A 20,100-nucleotide genomic window follows, 5' to 3' on the forward strand; every position below is an offset into this window, starting at 1 on the left:
CTTCTTCCCAGGTGGGGAGAATGGGCCAAAGGGCTGAGCCAAAAGAACAGATTCGCAAGGCCGTCCTGTCCCTCATACGGCCCAGCTTCAACCCTCCCTGCCTTAGTGCCTTCCCCAGAGAGGTGCAGAGCTCCCATCGCTGGCAGGACAGCGGGAGAGCGCTTTGGCTCCTCTGCCCCATCGGCACCAAGGCAGGAGCAAAGAAGGCCATGCAAGGTGCCGGATACTGCCGCCTTGAGGATGGAGAGGAAGGGAGAATGCTGGAGTATGGGGCATGGAAAGTGGGACTGTCCCCACCTGCAGGAACTGCTCAACCCCAGGCTGAGCTCTGAGGCCCCAGCCCTAGGCAGCAACTGTCTAGCCCCACCACAGCCTGGGCCCCAGCCCTGTGTCACAGCCATCGTGGGCTCCCTCATCCTCCTCAGCCACCAATGCCCCACCTCAGGGGCTATGTCTCCAGTGGCTTCCCTCTGTCTTCCCCCTTCCAGGTGTACCCTGGACCCACCTGGAGGAACAGCCACCTGGAGCCAACTCAGACCCCGGGGAGCATGGGCTCAATGCTCCCCCTGCCAGTTCTTTCTAGTGGGTGCCTCCTACTACAGGTGAAGCCATCAGGGGGCTGCCCTGGGAATGATGCCTGGGACACGTGTTGTCCAGGGGCACTGTTTCCCCTGCTGGGTGCACTCTTTCTCACTCATGTCTCCTCCTTGGCTTCTGTGAGCTAATCAGGGAGAAGGAGGGGGAGGAGGGGGATGCTGCTCGCCTTCCCCGTTATCTGCAGCAATCCACGGTGACTAATGCTCCCAGTTGGTAAAAAGGCAGTGTAATCAAAACACTTTTTTTTTTAGTCCTTAAAGTTAGTCATTCTCCCAGAGTGGAGGAAAAAAAAAAGCCCACAGCAGGCACCATGAAATGCAAGCTGAGAGGCTCACGCTGCGGGTGGAACTAAAGCATTGGCCATGGGAGCTCCCTGTGGGTCTGAGGCTCGGGCTTTCTTCCTCCTGGCCCTTGGATAGCCTTCCTGCACACCCTCCTTTGTCCTTGCTTTCCTCGACATCTGGGCTGTCTGATCCCTGAAGGACTTCCCTGCCAAGTCAGGATCTGCCCTCTGCTCTCACTCACCCTGCCAGGTGCTGCCACCTGCTGGTCCTCAGCTTGCCAAGCTGGAGGAAGCATATAAAAGCGCCCAGGATGAGGCCGAGCGCCAGTCCCTTGTTAGGTGCCTGGTCTCCTGCGAGCCTGCCCTCCAGCCCCAACCCCACCATTCCATTTGTGTTTCTCCTATCTGCAGGCGTCTGCTGCTCCCTCCCACTTGGCCTTGACAGAACTATAGGTTGTCAGAAGTGGTAGGAACTTGAGGAATCACCAGTGACAGGTGATGTACCACCGTGGGGAAGAGCATAAGGCTCAGGGCCAGGTTGCTTGGGTCAGAATTCCATTTCCCTACTTACTAGCTGTGCTCTGTGTTGATCACAGTAATAGTACCTACTTCACAGGGTTGTTGTAAACAACTAAAACAGAACCACTCACTCACATCGTGAGAGCTCAATTATTAGCTCATAATGAAAACAGTAACAACAACAAAATAATAAAGTGGAATGAACCTTCTTAGTCACCCAAAGCAGACATTGCTAATCAATCACAGAAATTCCCCTCCAATGGCAGACTCCCCAGAAGTCTCAGTATGGCACTCCAGGCAGCCGGTAACCAGCAATTGGAGCTGGCAAGTGGGATGGCACCCATTTGCCATCCCAGATCTAACCTGGACTCTTTATATTACAGTCAAGAAAGATGAGATGCCCCCCAAGGGGGGAAGAGACTCCCTCAAGCTACGTGGAGACAGAGCCAGGGTCCAGACAGTTATTCCTGGTCCTGACTGCTTAGCTAGCGCAGCCTTTGACTTGCCACTCTACCATGACCTTTGAGCCACTGAGGTGTGCTTCCCACCACTGGAAACTCTTACCCTCATAGCTTCCATCTTCCTCCACCCTTGCTCCTCTGCCATGTCCTTGGCCCATGGCTGCCCAAGGAACTCTTGTTCTGAGGCATCTCGCTGAGCAGATACAGAGCCAAGTGGGTAGTGAAGACATATAGAAACCTGAGGGTCTCAGTCATTAATTTATGCTGCAGGAGCCTCCTGGGCACCAAAGACTTTGGGGCTGCAAGGGGGCTCAGCCCACCAATTTAGCCCCTTACCAGTCAGCCCCTTGAATCTCAGCCCTTATGTTGTGATGAAACCCCTAATGGCCCGGCTCCAGTTCTGGAATCCTTGCTCTTAGCTAATTAGAGGCTGGCGTGGTGAGATAATCAAAGAGTCAGGCCTAGACCTCTGTGTGCGGAGGGCATATACGACAAGCCCAGAGAGGAGGGTCAGTGGGGGCGGGGGGGAGGGGGGTGATGCTTACCAATTTCTGAATGAAATGCTCCAAGAAGGAAGGGGTGTGGTGGCACAGCTGGTTCTCTGGCTGCTTTCCCTCTGGTGCACAACTTTGTCTGCCCAGGCAGATCTTTGCCACCTGAATACTCTTTGAACTTCAGGCTCAGACTCTGGGGGAGGAAGCCGTGTTCACCAGGCTTGCAGCCAGAAGCATCCACTTCTACCCAAGATCCTCCACTCTCAGCTTCCACAAAGACACTGAATTTGCTCCTTTTCCACCCCTCCCCTGAAGGGGCAGGATCAGCCTGTGTGGTGCTGCTCTTTGGTTCTGAAGAAGGACATAGCTCCCACCCCTGGGTCTGGAGACCCTGCAGCTGAGTTTTCTAGGGCAGTGGGAGGTGTTTGTGCTTCCTGCTGTTCAGCTGCCCAGGGATCAATGCCACATGGCAAGTCATGCTCATGGAGGGAAGCTTGTGGGTCCACAGGGCAGCAGGGGACCTGGCCATCCATCCTCAGCCTGGCACACCTCATTCAGGCTGAGCAAATGAGCCACAGATGAGAACTCAGAGCAGGGGCACTTTCCTGACAGACTCCTAGGAGGCCAGCATCCTTTCCAGTACCCTCCGAGGTCCTGCAGGCCACATTGAATAGCAGGGATTGGAGGTAAGCAACCCTAGCTTGGCCGCAAGCTGAATCCTTCCCTTCCAGAAGATTCGTGTTTGGCTTCCTCCCAAGATGTCACTGATTCCTCAGAGCTGCTCACTTCTCTCAGCTTGCTTCTCTGTGCAGGCCCCACCCCACAGGCTTTCCCCATTTTCCTATTTCCTGAGGGTTTCTTCAGTCAACAAGACAGTCAACTTAAAACCTCAGAGTGTTGGCAACTTAGGTGATATCCAACCACTCATCTTCTAGACAAGGGGGTCAAGGCCCAGAGAGAGGATGTGATTTCCTGAGGTCAATCCTAGTGTCAAAGACCGAACTAAAACCCAGGGCTCCTTCAGACTCTTAATCCAGAACTCATCATTCTTGTCCCATAGGATGTGTCTTCTACCCACTGCCTTGAAACAGACTTCCCCTGGGACATGGTGGTTGCCTAGGCTAATACTTTTAGAAATTATTTAACACTCTGGGACAATAACTAAGGGATACAGAGTGTGGGGAAAGGAAGAAGCAGGTCGGAGAGCCATCTGCAGGTGTTAGAATGTCAGATGGTTCCTAAACCACAGCACCCACCACACCTTGTACACAGCAGCAGGGACTGTCCCTCCCTTTGCCCACTCTGTGCCCTAGCTGCCTTTTGGTGACTTCTCCTCATCTTTATTCTTCAAGCCTTCTCTAGTGCTCATTTTGGCCTGTTTCCTGAGGAAGAACATGGTGATGAAGCCGATCTGTGTAACACACTTGGCTGGAAAACCTCTGTTGAGTCAAACTCTAGACCCTCAAAGATGGAAACAGGAAACACAAATGAGAGACTGTCTCTTGTGGACGATCCTCTGAGCCCCCTACTCCTCCTGACCAAGCCGTCCACTCTGCCCTGGGAAGTCGGGACAAGTAACACATGTCTTCTGTTCAATGACTTAGCTGCTCTCCAAATGACCCTAAAACACTTAAGATCCATTTGAAGGAAGAGAATTCTCAGAGAGAAGGCCTTTGTGGGCCCAGCAGTTAACCTGTAAAGGCCTCACTGCCTGCTCCTCTCTTCCGATGCAGAGAGGTTCTTAGGGGTGAGGAGGCCAACATGGCCCTGGACCCCAGGCAGCTTCTGAGGCACTAAGGACCTGGATTCTGACTTTGGGAGACCCAAAGTGAGCCGTTTACCTGGAACTCAGTCCCCTTCTCAGCTAAGACAGGTTTCCTCTGCCTGGACCCTCTCCAGCCCTCACCTAGGATTACCCTACCTAGCCTGATGAGCCTTCAGGACTTGGATTACACATTGGTGTCTCCTAGAAGCCTTCACTAAAACCCATGGGCAGCTTGCAGGAGCCCCTTATAGGCAGCCACAGTGCCCTGTCCTTTTCCAACCTATGTTATTACTTAGTTGCCAGTTACTTCTCTCTCTAGGTAAGTAGCTCTGGGAGAGAAAAAGGGCAAGATCCTTACTTCTTTTTCATGGTTGTATCCTTTAGGTTAACACAGTGCCTGGCACATTGCAGGAGCTCAGTGAATATTTGTTAAATGACCAAGTAAAAAGAATGGGACCATTCACATCATCTGGGTTCTGTAGAGGGGAGCAGAGGGAAGGACTGGGAGACGTGGAGCAATCCTTACTCTTTTTTCTCTTTTGTTGGTTAAAGCTACAGAACATTTCCAACCTGAAAAGCACCTATTTATATTCAGAGCCCTATGCCATCTCACAGAAGGGAATAGATCCATTTGTTTCTTTGTAACAGGTAAGGCATGTGCAGGGTACAAAATTTAAAAGATATTAAAGACCATACAGTGAATGTAAGTCTCCCCAGACTTCAGATGACCCCATGGCTCCTTCTCCCATCAACAAATACTGCTACTGTCTCTGGATTAGAAATCTCTTTACAGACAGAAAAACTGAGGCAATAACAAGGTTAAGAGGCACGTGTAGTAAGCGAATGAGAATTTTACAAGCCAGTGTCTCAGGCAGAAAACGCACCCGGGGGTTCCCACGCCGCCGGCACAGGCTGAACCCCAAGCCCCGTGAGGCAACACCCCAGGTCGCGGGCCGGGGCAAGTGCGCGGGACGCCCGCCGCCGCGGAAGGGTTAACTCCCCGCGCCCCGCCCACCCCCGCCTCTTCCGGGCACAGTGGGCGGGGTTTACGTCACTTCCTGGAGACTGGCTGAATCCGGAAGTGATCCCTGAGGACCCTGTAGCGGCCGAGGACCCCGGCAGCAGGGCCAGGTTCAGGACCATGAGCTGGTGAGTGAGGCCGGGACAGCACAGCCGCTGGAGCCCCAGGCCCGCCGTGCGCCTTGCCCGCGCCCACCTGAGTCCCTTCGCCCCCGCTGCCTGCCTTGCCCACACGGACCCTCCACCCAGGGTCGTTCGAGGGCCCTTCCTCTGGTGCTTTCCCGGAGGCTCCGTCTGTCGGCAGGACTCACCGGGATATGGGGCGGGGGATCTCCTTGGCCTGGAATCCTGCGTCTGTTTCCTGACTCTTTCTCTTCCAAGCTCGTCCCGTCTTCTCCCAGCTGCTTGAAGTGAGGAACTTTCCCGTCTCCTCCTCTTGTAAATATCCGCTGAGGTGGAGTAAATGCCTTCTTTCTCCCTGTGGGCATCTTTTCACCGCTCCCGCGGCCCCAGAGCTGTAGCCCTCACTGGCAGTCTGGGCCCAGTTCACTGATCAAACAGCCACTCGCTTTCAGATGACTAGCCTTTGCACCACTTAACAGTCTTCAAAGGACAAAACTTGCTTCTCTTTTGGAAAGGTCCAGAATTGAACACCCACACCCACACTCCCAGTGTGGGATTGGACTAGTTTTAATCATTTCCAGGGCCATTACCCACTCACTGCTTTCTCTTGAAAATAGCGGTTGGTAAGCTTAAACATTATGGGGACTAGCAGGCCATGAGAAAAGATGCTAGGAGTCTCAGAGATGTAGAGTCACGACTCCAGAGTTGGAAGGTACGTTGCTATATGTGCTAGGTTCATGGTGGATACTTCATAATATTTAATGGTTGATTTAGTTTGTAAGACTCAGTTTGCCCAAAGGGCCTTACCTTCAGGCCCAAGGACCTGCATATCCATAATGCGAAACCTCAGAGGATCCAGCCGTAGTTTGCTTGTCTGAATACATTGACCCCCCCCCCCCCCCCCCGGGGATGTACAAGATGAATCAAACCTTTTGGAATCCAAGGTCCATTAGCATCGGGAACATGTTTGCCACTCTGTCCTCATAGTCTAGCTGTTTCTTTACACAAAGTAAATGTGTGATAACTAGTCATGAATGAATGAAGATAGTAGAGTATCCTTCAGGAAGGCTCTTAACGGGCTCACATTTGACCATTAGTGGAGACCAAGCTCTGGCGACAAGCAGCTAATGTCAGTCAGTGTTCAGGACAATTCTGTAATACAAAATTTAAACCATTTCTGTCCCCTCCTCCCTCCTGTTTCTTAGACAAAGATTGATGGACAAATGTTAGACAGTTGGTGCCTGCGCACGAGGGCAGCCTGGAGCAGTGCCCTAATAAGCCCCGGTAGGAACTGCTCCCTTTCCCTCCACCTTAGCTCCAGGAGGCCAATACGGGGCTAGAGCCTTGAAAGTTAGCTAACTTTCCCATCTTGTTATAACCTAGTTAACGATGGGCAAAGTGGCAATCCTTCAGTTCCCTTTCCTAGAGGAATTACTTCCTTAAAATGTCAGCCTGGGTCTCCCAGCCTCGTGATACAGATGTCCTCTTGCCTGCTGCACCTTGAATCGTTGGAGTTCTCTTGCTTAATTTTTCAAGGTAAGAAAGCAGGAAGTTCAGATGCTTTATATTGCTTACATTGGCATTTACAAATTTAAAAATAAATTGACCTTTTCTTCACAAATCGGGAGGAGAACAGAGCCCAGACCAGAGTAGAATATTCTCTTGGTGATCTGAGGCGTGTTGTTCCCACCCATCTTGAAGAAGCTTTTTTCTGAAAAAGTAGTAGCCTATTTCCTGAGGTCTGTCAGGCTGCAGAGAATTGAAATTGACAACTAACTGTTCAGCAAAAGCTGCGATTTTTATCCTGTAGAATTAACTTATTAGTACATGTGCAGCTTGGCACCTCTTTGGACTGAGGGTCAGAACCAAAAGGGCGGCTTTGTCCCTCAAAGCTGAGATTCCTTTTTCTTCTTCTTTAGAGGGCGACTACGTCATCTCTTACGTGGACCCTGACCCTATCTCCCTGAGAGGGGAACAGCACCGGCGCCTGGGCACACAATCACACTCAGTTCCTGGCTCAATGGCTGGCAAAGGGACCAGGGCTGGGTCCTTCTGATTCACTCCTGGAGTGGTTTTCCTGCTCCCAGAATGAATCCATCCATTCATCCAAGACTGGAATTCTCAGTGGGGGAAGAGACCAGAGTGACGTAGAGCCATCATGGGAGGCTGATGCCCAAGGTCGAGTTCACCAAGCACATGGGGTATGCCAAGCCATCATTGAATAAGGCCTAGGGGCACTCAGCCCCTGGTCCCCAGAGGGTAACCATTGTTCTGGGCTAGGCCAGGCTTTCAAAATGTCACAGTGAGAAATGTCCAATATTGATGCCCTTTGCACACTGGATTTTGCATGAAGAGTAAGAGGTCTTTGTTCCTCGCTTCCTCTGTGCATGCAGCCCGCCCACCCCGTTTGTTTTGTGGGTACCTGCTGCCTTCCTGTTCATCTACCCATGCATTCACCCACTGACCACCCACGTGTCTTTAAGCCAGGCTGTCCAGTGGTGTGCCCTGCGAAGAAGGAGGCATTTTATGTTCATATGTCAGATCACTGATTCACCATTTGGGCTTAAGTCAGGTGCTTCCCTCTCCTCTCCTTCTGCTGGTCTCCTCTCTCTTCTTATGTGTATGTGTCTTTATTATTGTATGGAGGGAGAATTCAACAGAATTAAGAAGAATCTGGCTTATTTACCTGGCTTCGCTGTCTTCAGGGGTTATAGCCTTCCCTGGAACCACATGCCTTGATGCTCTTTGGGTTCAATGTCAAGGGAAAAAGTAGTCCTGGAGGAAATCTTCCTATACTAGGGATCCAGAGGTTTGACTCAGAATGAAGGAAATTAGAGTCAGTGCAGATAAATGTGGCTGGGAGGTAGAGGGCTGAGTTCAGGTTCTGGTTCCCTCCTTCACAGTGTGGCCTGGTCAGGCATTTAACCTTCCTCGGTCTTGTTTTCTCCACCTCTGACATGGAATGGATAATCCAAGCTGACGCTGCCACCCAAGCCTGTTGTGAAAAAAATGGAGACTATGCAAATATGATTGTTTTCTGACTCTTCTGGGCTCTTCTACCTCTGTCTGTCCCTTAAATATTGGTATTCCTTGGGACCTGTCCCCCCCCCCCCCCAATGTTCTCACTGTATATGCCCTCCCCATCATCTTCAGGATAAAGGCCTGACTCTGGGCCGTAACTTATAAGGCCTTTCTGGATCTGGCTGTCCACATTACTCCTGTGTCTCAGCTTTCCCTGGCCTCTCGTGCCTCTGCCCCTCTATATGCATTGTTCCTCTGCTGCAATGCCCTTTGCTCCCACCCCTCGCCGCCTCATCCACCAGGCCAAGGTGCACTCATTCTTCCAGAATAAGGGCAGGCTTTGCCTCTTCTGAGGGTCTCCCCTGAACAGGCCCCCACACCCCACTAAACTGAGCCGGGTCTCCTTGCTCTGACCCTCATTAGCATCTGGACTTGAATCGTTGGTTTACTTGTCAGTGACCCCCTAGTCTGCAAGTTACTGAGAAAGGGACTGTGGCTTGGTCATCACTATATCCCTAGTAGTATTCCCAGCAATCAGTGCATGTTTACTGAATGTATGAATGAGCACTTTTTTTTTTCATTTCCTGGCTTGCCTCAGCTCAGGAAAAGTTTTCAGATAAAAATGTGCAGAACCTATAAGCCACTTCCTCAAATGAAGAGCCTCTAAGCGTGCTGTTGTTAAATCAAAGAGGGAAGAAGTGGCCTCAGTGCCTCCCTGAGGCTGTCTCTGATTGTTCTCTCCCCTCTCCTCTCCACCCCCTCCCCAAACTATCCTCTTCCGAACTTGCATAGAACTTCTGTAGCACTTCCACATCCTTCCAGGGACCAAAAACGTGTTCCTCTCCCACACAGACTCCGTGGCGGCAGAATCTACAAGTTCTTCATGTTTGTGTATGCTCACTGTTTGCACATAGTAAGTACCTAGTCAGTAATTGTTAAATGAAATTAATGGACTATAAAGGAAAGAAGGTAAACTGCTGGGTTAGTCTGAACCATCCATTCTGTTTCAAACATGTTCTCAGTGGAATCTCTTTTCCCTCTAGTATTACTCTTGCTATCATGCATTCGTATAGTGCTTTTACCTTTTCAAGTTACCTTCCCATCCGTTATCTGATTTCGTCCTCACATCTACCCTTGGCAGTATGCAGTTCGGGTCTTATTATCTCCCTTTGACAAGTTATTAGAATTCACTCACGGAGTACCTGGGAGAGCTAGAACTAAAATCTGAGTATTCTCTGTGCTTGAAAAGTGGAAGACCATTCCCAAGCTGATTGGGTCCCAAAGGACGCTATTTTACTTTGCTGGTCTGTATGAACACTACCAGGTTGGTAGTGAATTACAGGAAGTTGTCAGTTTTCACATGTAAAGTGAAGAGGAAGTCCTGTGTCCTGCAGACCTCCAGGTGTTCTGGACCATGTCAGCTTTGTGGTACTCTGAGGCCTCCCCGCCTTGGGTGGCCCTCCCACTCACTTCGGACAGGCCAGACTCCCCCCAAGCTTTTTCTTCTATACCGAGCATGGTCATGCCCAGAAGGCAGGGACCCCCTTGAAGAGTCTGTGAGACCCTGTATTTGACGTTGCTTTGGGCACAAATGTAAAACATCTCACTCTTGTTCCAGCTGTTTGTAATGAGAGGGGAAGGGGCTCTTTCCAGATTTGGGAGTAGTTGGAAAGAGGCAAGTATCTTGAATCCCACAGCTTCTTCATCAAAGATGTTTTCTTCTGTGTTACACTCTTGATGTACGTGTGTTGAAGTGGCTTTGGAGTTGGCAGTTAAGCTGTTGCTTCCCCGAACCCACTATTTTGGTAGCTAGCCCATTAAACAGGACCCAGGATAACATGTTGCACACAGATAATGCTCAATAAAATTTTTGTTGATTTAATGCTCATTGAACATTTATAATGTACTAGGGCCTGTGCTGATACTTAATACTGGTGGACAGTCAGAAGGCTGTAAGAATCGATACTTATCTTCAGCCAGTGTCTGGAAAGTGCCCGGGATTCATAGGAATGACAGCCAATAAATGTTGGTGTGGCATCGTCAAGAAAGATTTCAGAGGATGTGATTTGTTACAGTGGGGGGCGAGGGGTCCACATTAGAAGAATAGTGTAGAAAAGGTGTGTGGAGACGGAATGCATCAAGAGTATTTGGGGTGGACGGTCAGGAGACCAGCTTGGGTTTAGCAAGTAGTGATTTGGGTAGAGGCTTTGTTGATGGCAGTTGGGGCCCCACTGTCAGTACTCTGAGTGCCATGCTGAGGGACTGACATTGAGCTTAAGCTTTTGAAATTTGAAGGTTTTGAGCAAGGAAGTGGCATGGGGAAACCAGTGAGTTAATCAGATTAATTTGGCAACAGTCTGTACTTCAGGCAAGAGGAAGAATGGAGCCAGGGGGCTAACTTGGACAGTGGCTTCCAAAACTTTTTGACCACAACTTGCAGTTAGAAATACCTTTGAGGGGCTCCTGGGTGGCTCAGTCAGTTAAGCATCGACTCTTGCTCAGGTCTTGATCTCAAGGTCGTGAATTCAAGCCCCGTGTTAGGCTCTGCGCTGGGCAAGAAGCCTAAAAAAAAAAAAGGAAAAGAAAAGAAAGAAAGAAAAAAACCTTCATTATTGCAGCACACAAAAACATTTATACTTCAAATAAAAGTTTCATATGGTATATGTGTGATGCATTCCTATATTTTCTATTATGTTCTATTTCATTTTTAAAAGAATGATGCATTTCAATTGATCCCATGTCTAATTTGGACCCGGTGTGTTGTGGGCAAACACACTGGAATAACGTATAGCGGTTTACATGATTGATGAGTGATCCCATTTAGAAACACACTGATCTAGGTGTTTATTACAAATATTCAGGCTATAAGCTAATAGCTATGACTCCGTGTTGTTGGTTTACTTAGTTGTTTTTCGTGGGTTATAATAAGAAATACGGAAGGGGCAACTATGAAGAGCACCAGCCATGTACTTTATAAGAACTTAATCCATAGATGTGAAAAACGTCATCACTTTATAGAAAAGAAAACCCAGGGGCGCCTGGGTGGCGCAGTCGGTTAAGCGTCCGACTTCAGCCAGGTCACGATCTCGCGGTCCGGGAGTTCGAGCCCCGCGTCAAGCTCTGGGCTGATGGCTCAGAGCCTGGAGCCTGCTTCCGATTCTGTGACTCCCTCTCTCTCTGCCCCTCCCCCGTTCATGCTCTGTCTCTCTCTGTCCCAAAAATAAATAAAAAACGTTGAAAAAAAATTTAAAAAAAAAAAGAAAAGAAAACCCAAATGGACAAAAGCCTATACCAAGATGTTGGTTTCTTAGTAATCAGGGAAAAGCAGATTAAAGTAACAATGAGATGCCATTTCACAGCCATCTGGCTGGCAAAAATTTTAAAGTCTGGCAATGCCAAGTATCTAAGGATGAGAATCAGGAGGAGCTCCCATCCACTGGCATCGGGTGCAGGGTGGCGTAGAGCGTGGAGGTAAAAATTGACGCAATACAATCACTTTGGAGATTTCTACAGTCACCCAGAGAAACCTGAGCTCTCCTGCAGCAGGTGAGTGCAGGGGAGTATTAGTTGCTTCATTGTTTATGATGTCCAGCCTATATGTGCTGTCTTTACATAATGAAACACGTAGAAGTGCAGCTATATCTATCAACACGGACAAATCTCAGAAACAGAATGCTGGTCATAAAAAGTTAGTTTCAAAGTAACACATTCAATATTGTGCTATTTTTATAAAGTTCAGACCTATAAAACCATACTGTATTGTGCTCACGGATTTAAACAAATGTAGTGAAAGGGTGAGAATAATACATACTAAATTCAGGGTCGTGGTGACCGCTAAGGTCATGAGGAGAGACAAGGAAATGGAATCAGACTGCATGAACAGTATCTGAGCTGTTGCGTTGCTTAAAGAGTAAGATTTGAAGCAAGTGTGGCTCAGTATTAGAAACGCGATAACAGTAGGTGAATACAGGAGTATTTATTATGTATTCTAACTTTCTGAGTGTTGGCAATATTTTATAATACTCTCTGTTAACTTTTGTCATGCCTAGCCTGACTGCCATCACGACTAGAGCTGACCTCACCGCTCATAGCAAGGGAATTATTGCCTCCTACGGCCGGTAGGTGAGGATGTCCCAAGACAGTGGGCCTAGGAGCGAGTTTCCGAGTTTCCATCTCAGCCCTCCTCCTCCTCCTCGTCCGGCCTGCTTCCAAACCTTCAGCAGATAAGAGAAAAGGTAGACTGAAAGCTCTTTGTACAATCCTTCATTGGTAAGAGACAGAAGTGAACATGAGATTAGAGCTCGTGCCTCAGAAGCTAAACAACTGGCCCGGCACTTCGCAGTCTGTGGGCATCTGAGCCACCGTGGGCACATCAGCATGGAAAGCAGGCCCCTGAGGCTTGTCTCCGGCTTGTGGATTAAGCAGAAGACTTTCACCTCGCAATGCCTTCTGTTTCCCTTTTATAACATGGGAGAACCCATTTTCTAAAGAGCTACAAAATAAACAAACAACCTCCCTCCCTGAATTGCCTTCTTTCCTCCCTTTTCTTGACCTTTAGATGCTCCATCAGCCTCCAGACTTCTGTGACAGATCCTTTTACTACTTGGGAGGAAGTCCCCATTCATTGTTGGCAAATGGATTCACTTGGGGGGGGGGGGCTGGCAGTGGCTGATTGCCCCCCAAATAGAAAAGAATTGTTTCAGGTTTCCTAACCATACTTACCTCTGTGTAACTGAGTGTGAGCCACCCCCTCGGGCCTCAGTTTGATCTTCATCATCAAAATATCACCACCACTGCCTTTACTGCCAGTACTTACAGGCTGCTGACCTACGACAGGATCTGTTTTGAGCACTAAACTCATTTGGCCTTCACGGCGACCCCATGTGATAGCTATATTATTGTCCCAGTCTATAGACAGGGAAACTGAGAGACAGAAAGGTTAGGTAACTTGTCCGAAGCCTCACAGCTGGCGGCTGGCAGAGCAAGGATTTAAAGCCAAGCAGTGTGGCTTCAGAGCGCGCCCCCCTATCCAGCGCAGTGTCTCTTGTGAGGAATACAGGAGTGGACCGCTTTAAATGAGCGGATGTTTCTGAAGCACCCAGCCCAAACCAGCAATAGTAGATGCTCCATAAATGGTCACTTTAATTGGATGATTTCTGTGATCTCACGTTCTGTGAGATCACACTGACCATTCTGTGATTCATTCTGTCTAAACTTCTCAGAGGTCAGCCTGGGGAACAGTGGGGAAGAAGGGATCACAGCTGAGCTGGGGGACTGTTCTAGTCCAAGTGACAAGTCAGCCAAGTCACAGAGTTATGCCTTTTATTTTTAAACACACACATACCTCCTCGGACTGGTGGCGAGTAGGGTAGTGTGTGTTGCTCTGGTTTTAGATGTGGCTAATTTCGAGGAAGGACTGCGGTGGGGGGTGAGAGGGGGCGCTGTGGTCAGAGGTGCTGGAAATGGGTATTTTGCAGCTCAGTTCATTTCCCCTTGTGATGGGGTCTCTCACGTCCTAGCTCAGGCTGAACTTTGTGTGGCCGGTTGGCATCATGGCCAGCTGGCCCTGCAGAGGGGATGACACCCAGCAAGCAGCTGTTCTGCCGGAGCCGGCTGCCTCTCCAAAAGCCCTGTCCGGGCCCCCGGCTCTCTGTTCTCTCTCCCAGTGTCAAGGTGGCGATAGCCTTGGTGGGGCCTCAGACCAGGGAAGGCAGTGACCCAGGGACAGGGTAACAGAAGGGCCGGGACGGGGGAGGGGCTTGTCCTTCCAGCCTTCAGAAGCTGCTGCCTCTCGCCCACCTTCCTGCTCTTGCCGAGACAGTGACTCAGGCCCAGACCACTCCCCGGGGAGCCAGGATTTCAGCCACTATCAGCTGCCGCCTACTCTTTGCTCAGCCCTCCCTCCGTTCTCACCTCCCTCACCTCCTCCCTGCCCCCAAAACTGTGATCCATCAGAAAGTGTGGGGTGGCATAGACTGAATCATTTCAGGGTTCTTGCCACCCCCAAGCCAGGCCGAGGCTTATTCACATTCAGCAGAAACGAATTCCAGAGGCCAAGGTGAAGACCAGGGAAGAATGTGTAGGTTTCAGCTTCTTTCCACTCATCTTTGTAATGGAAGCAGAGGACTCTCCAGAGAAGGCGGGGCTCGAGGGATCTGCTGGGGTGACCAGGGGATCCCCACCCAACTGCCATCTGGGCCTGCCTCTTGTCTCTGCCTCTGCAGCAGAGGGGGTGGGGAAGCAAAAGATTGAGAAACCTAGCAAATTGAAAATGCAAAAGAGCTGTTTTTGTAAATAGACATTACACAAGAGCAGGAGCTTTTTTGGAAAGGTTTTACTGAGACAGACAGAATTAGCCAACTGGCATCGTGCTGCTAATAGAGATATTTACTGTTTGAAAAAGTGTATTTGTAGCTTTGGAGAACATCCTGTTGACTTTTCTTTATTGTGAAAGTAAATCTTTCCCCCTTTCCCTCTGTATACATAGAACTTTTTTTCTGTTTTGAGGTGGGGCATGTTGGGGGTTGGAGGAGAGTACGCTTGAGAGAACTGCTCTCTGCATTTTGTTGCTCAGACCAAAATATCCCTGCTCCTGCCCTCCGGTGCTCATATTTACGGAATGGCAAGTAGAACCAAGTGAGGAGTCCTACTCCAGAGGCCGGGACCTCAGAGCCCTCTTGATTTCTTCCAGAGCAGAGACATCCTGTGGGGAGCAGGCCCTGTCTTCTCTCCAGACCTCTGCTTATCCACCGCATGCCAAGGGGAGAGCCTAAGGAAAGCTGTGAGGAGGAGGGGAACTGAGGTCCCGAGGCCCAGTGAGCCTTCCCGGGTCCTGGAGGACTGTCAGCCTCGACCCACAACCCCAGTTGGGCCGAGGAGCCGCTGCGATGCTGTTGCTCTTGCCACACGCCTTCCAGAGGAGCTGTCTGTCCCGAAGAAGTCCCTAGAGCCACAGGGGGAGATCAGGGAGGCAGTGGCAAGAAGAGGCAGAAGAGCGGCTTGAAGGGTGGCTGTTTTGCTCTTTCTACTCGCTTTCCCGTCGCCACCTTTGACTGCTTCAGTGGTGGTGGGGCACCTGCCCCAGTTTTCTGGCCCTTTCTCCGACAGAGGGGAGCATATCGACCATTTGGCAGCCTTGGAATAAGCCCAGGAGACTCTTCTCCCTTCATATTTCCTCTTAAGCTCTTTGAAATGTCGGTTTTCCCTAAACCCACACTCTGATAACGTCACCTGGCTTTACTGTGGACGCCAAAGGCCACCTCCGTTTCCTCAGTCTCCACGAGTGCACTTTCCCCTTTTTAGCTTTTGTTTGAGTCAGATAAGGACTGGGAGACCCAAAGACAGTGATATTACCTTTATTTGTTCTTTCTAAAGCCTTATCTGAGAGTAATTTTTTTCAGGAAACTTAAATTAGAGTATGGTATTATATAGGGCCCTTGGGGCCATGTACTTGTTTATTTGTTGAATCATTTATCCAGTGTTTACTGTGTGCGCAAAACTAGACCATGAGCTCCATGAGATCATAGAATGAGTTCGTCTTGTTCATCCTGATATTGCTAGAACCTAGCAGAGTTCTAGGCATAAAGGAGGCCCTCGATAAATATTTACCGAACATCCATTCAACAAAAGGTTGAAAATAACACTGTACCTTGTACGGTACTTACGGGAGTTGCAAAGAACCGTAACATTCAGTCCCTGCACTTGAGGGGCTTATGTGGCATAATCAGAAAGCAAGATGCATACACAGCAAAGCTAGTTAACCTGACCCTTTACCAAGCAGAATTTTCTTCAGTAAGGAAGCAGTGGCTCAGTCTTAGGAAATACATTCGCACAGTTCATCACCGTACTGAGTCAAAGAGAGCAAACTGGTCATCTAAATGTATGCTGAAAAAGGCACTGTGATATAATTTAAAAATCCAATCTTTGTGTCTTTTAGGAAACTAGAGACAAAAAGATATTTCCTTGCTATTAGAAGTCTTTCTGAATGGAACCAGTAGCCTTCTTCCTATTTAATAGTGAAAGATCAGATTCGAACCATTCTTACTAAAGTCAGAAACATTTTTCTCCAATTTCTGGCCAATGCTATAACACACAAGACAAGAAGTGGGTATGAAACATTGAAAAAGAAAAGGGAAATTTTATCATTATTTTCAAGTGATTTGACTTGTCTATTTAGAAAATCTAATTCTGGGGTTTTTTTTCCTACCTGAGTTTCTCAGGCTATATAGCTTAAGTATATAGGTGTGATGAATGGTTTCAGGGTAAATATTTAATACCCAATGGCTTTCCTGTGTACCAGGACAATAAAATGAGAAAGAGAATTCCGTTTGCAGTACAACCAAAAATTAAAAATCTCGTGGAATGTACCTAAGACCTGTGTAGGGCTAAAAATTTCACATGTAAGTGTTACTTTGGGATCTTGGTATTAAACAAAATAAAAGTAGGGGACCTATATGGAAAAACTCTTAAGACTAAAAGACCGAATAAAAAGACTTGAATAAATGGAAAGAAATGTTATGGCCCTGAATGAGCAAATGTAGTATTTGTAAAAATGTAAGATCTTCAGAAGTTAATCTATAAATATAATGCATTTTCAGTAATAAGTATCTTGATTTTGGAGGGAGGCGCACCACCTATGATTTTGAGGTTCATCTTAAAAAGTAACACAGGGGAGGGGCGCCTGGATGGCTCTGTCGGTTGAGCTTCCGACTTCAGCTCAGGTCACGATCTCATGGTTTGTAAGTTTGAGCCCCGCGTCGGGCTCTGTGCTGACAGCTCAGAGCCTGGAGCCTGCTTCGGATTCTGTGTCCCACTCTCTCTGCCCCTCCCCCACTTGTGTTCTGTTTCTCTCTGTCTCTCAAAAATAAATAAATAAATGTAAAAAAAAGTTAAAAAAAAAAAAAAGTAACACAGGGGCACCTGGGTGGCTCAGGAGGTTGAGCATCCAACTCTTGATTTTGGCTTAGGTCATGATCTTGCAGTTTATGAGATTGAGCCCCATGTCAGGCTCTGCACAGAGCCCTCTTGGGATTCTGTGTCTCCCTCTCTCTCTGCCCCTCCCCCCCCAAATAAATAAACTTATAAATAAATATTAAGACAAATTAAAATAGCCAGTAAATTACCTGAAAATGAAATGTAATGAGAAGAGATCTGTTTGTCTAGAAATTAAGAGCTGTTATAACCCTAAATAATTAAATCTGTGTTACTGGCCAAAGAGTAGACAGGTCTGTGGTATGGAATAGAAGTATTTAACCCTAATAAAATGATTTGTCAAAGATAGTTTATTTTTTAGATTATGTTAAAATAACTAAACAACTGGCTGGCCAACATTCAAACTCTAAATGGAGTGATGATTTAAATATAAAAAATAAACCACTAAAATTCATATGAAAATGCAAGGGACACAGAGTAGCCAAAACAGTCTTGACCAAGTTGGAAGGCTCAATACTTCTCAATCTTGAAACTTACAACAAAAGTCCAATAATTAGGACATTGTGGTACTAGCATACACACGTAGATCAATGGCATAGAATTAAGAGTCCAGAAATAAACCTTTACATTTATGGTCAGTTGATTTTTTTTTTTTACAAAGATGCCAGGACAGTTCAATGGGGAAGGAATAGTCCTTTCGACAGCGTCAGGACAACTGGATATCCACATGCGAAAGAATAAAGTAGGACCCTTACTTCACACCATATACAAAAATTAACTCAAAATTGATCAAAAACCCAAATGTAAAAGCTAAAACTATGAAATCATAAAAGGAAAACATAGGGGTAAGTCTTCATGACCTTGAATTTGGCAGAGAATTCTTAGATGTGATACCAAAAGCACAAACAACAAAAAAATGGATTAGACTTCTTCAAAACCTAAAATGTTTGTGCTTCAAAGCATACCATTAAAAGAGTGAAAAAAAAAACCTCAAAAATGAGAGAAAATATTTGCAAATCATATATCAGATTAGGCACTTGTACCCTAAATAAAGAACTCTTACAGCTCAACAATAAAAGAAGATGGGGCGCCTGGGTGGATTAGTCAGTTAAGTGTCCGACTTCGGCCCAGGTCAGGATCTAATGGTTCATGGGTTCAAGCCCCACATCAGGCTCTCTGCTGACAGCTCAGAGCCTGGAGCCTGCTTCAGATTCTTCCTCTCTCTCTCTCTGCCCCTCTCCCGCTCATGGTCTGTCTCTCAAAAATAAGCAAACATTAAAAAAAAATAATAATAAGTTTTTAAAAAGACAACCCATTTTTAAAATAGGCAAAGGGTTTGAATAGATGTTTCTCCAAAGAAGACCTACAAATGACTGCTAAGCACATGAAAAGATGTTCAACATCATTAGTCATTACAGAAATGCCAATCACACCACAGTGAAATAGCCCCCAGAGTGGCTAAGATAAAAAAGACAATGACAAGTGTTGGTGAGGATGTGGAGGAATTGGAAACTCCATACACTACTGTGGAAATGTAAAATGGCGCAGCCACTTTGGAGAAGTCTGGCAGCTCCTCAGAAGGGTAAACGGGTAAACGTGGACTTACCATATGGCCCAGCAGTTTCACTCCGAGGTATATACCCAAGAACAATGAAAACATATGTCCACACAAAAATATGTACACAAATGTTCATAGCAGCAGCATTCATAATGGCCAAAAAGTAGAAACAACCCAAGTGACCACCGCTCAATGAACGGATAAATGGATAAGTGGATGTGTGGCTAAATGTCGTGTATCCCTGCAATGGACTATTATTCTGTGATAAAAGAGGGATGAAGGACTGATACATGCCCAAACATGGATCATCCTGGAAAACATTTTGCTGATTGAAAGAAGCCAACACAAAAAGCTACTTATTGTATAATTCCATTGATACGAAATGTCCAGAATAGGCAAATCCGTAGAGATAGTACATTACTGGTTTGCCTGTGGGCTGGAAGGAGAGGAGAAAATGGGGCATGATGCTAATAGATACAGGGTTTCTTTAGGGGTGATGAAAATGTCTTTGAAATTAGATCATGGTGATTGTTGCACAACTCTCTGAATATACCAAAAACAACCAAATTGTACACTTGATGAACGTTATGGTGTGTGGATTATACCTCAATAAAGCTCTTATTTAAAAATTAATAAACCAGCTTCGAAGCAAAGATGACAGATTGAATACGTACATGTAATTTATCTCCCTCACAAATCCCACAAAAAAAGCACAATAAAGTGATTTTTTTTTTTTTAAGGCATAGATCTACAAATTCAGGGAGGATAGAGACATCAACAACATTTGGGAATTGGAATGCAGTTGCATGCAGTAACGGAGTTCCAGGAAAGCCAGATCCTAAACTGGCATTTAGGAAAACCACAAGCCATCATGACTTACATCACAGAATCCTCAAAGGGTCAGTAATCGGTGGCACTGGGTACTTCCAGAAGTGGGGTGAAGCCGAGCTCTCGGATCAGAAGAACTGGTTGAAAGCTGTTTCTGAGTAAGTTTAGAGCCCTGCCATCTCCTCTCAAACTTCGGTGTCCCTGGGAGACTGTCCCTGCCTCACCCTAGCAAAAGAATGAAGGGGCCCCACCCCTTGGAGAGTATGAGACAGGGAGTTCCTATACTAGGCACACAAAGGTGGATTTACTATGTAAAAACTATTTAATAAAATTTAAGCTTCAGGGCCCCTTGCTGGCATGGACCTTGTCCAAGACCCAGAAGGAACCTTAGCTGTGTGTTCACATGATCCTGTGTTTTTGCAAACATCAACAATGTGTTTATACTGCATTCAGTTAAGAAAACTTCTGCCTTCACTTCCTCCTTTTGCTACTTGATACTA

General features: G+C 47.3%; 1 protein-coding gene and 1 long non-coding RNA gene across 2 annotated transcripts in view; one reads left to right on the top strand and one right to left on the bottom strand.

Moving 5' to 3' along the window:
* Positions 1-4,890: 4,890 nt before the first annotated feature.
* Positions 4,891-19,942, bottom strand: LOC147581572 (uncharacterized). The gene is made up of 3 exons (XR_015250045.1): positions 19,653-19,942; positions 10,734-10,845; positions 4,891-8,257 (listed from the first exon to the last, which is right to left on the bottom strand). It is a non-coding gene; the product is annotated as an uncharacterized LOC147581572 (long non-coding RNA).
* The window catches only part of BIN3 (bridging integrator 3), a 42,686-nt gene continuing 27,749 nt past the window's right edge, over positions 5,164-20,100 (top strand). Inside the window, exon 1 of the mRNA XM_025933043.2 lies at positions 5,164-5,268. Within this exon, the coding sequence (XP_025788828.1) occupies positions 5,261-5,268 (8 nt within the window). The 5' untranslated portion in view covers positions 5,164-5,260. The remainder of the gene's footprint in view (positions 5,269-20,100) is intronic.

This window comes from Puma concolor, chromosome B1 (genome assembly GCF_028749965.1).
Source record: "Puma concolor isolate L17-30 chromosome B1, mPumCon1.1.hap2, whole genome shotgun sequence".
NCBI classification, from domain to species: domain Eukaryota; kingdom Metazoa; phylum Chordata; class Mammalia; order Carnivora; family Felidae; genus Puma; species Puma concolor.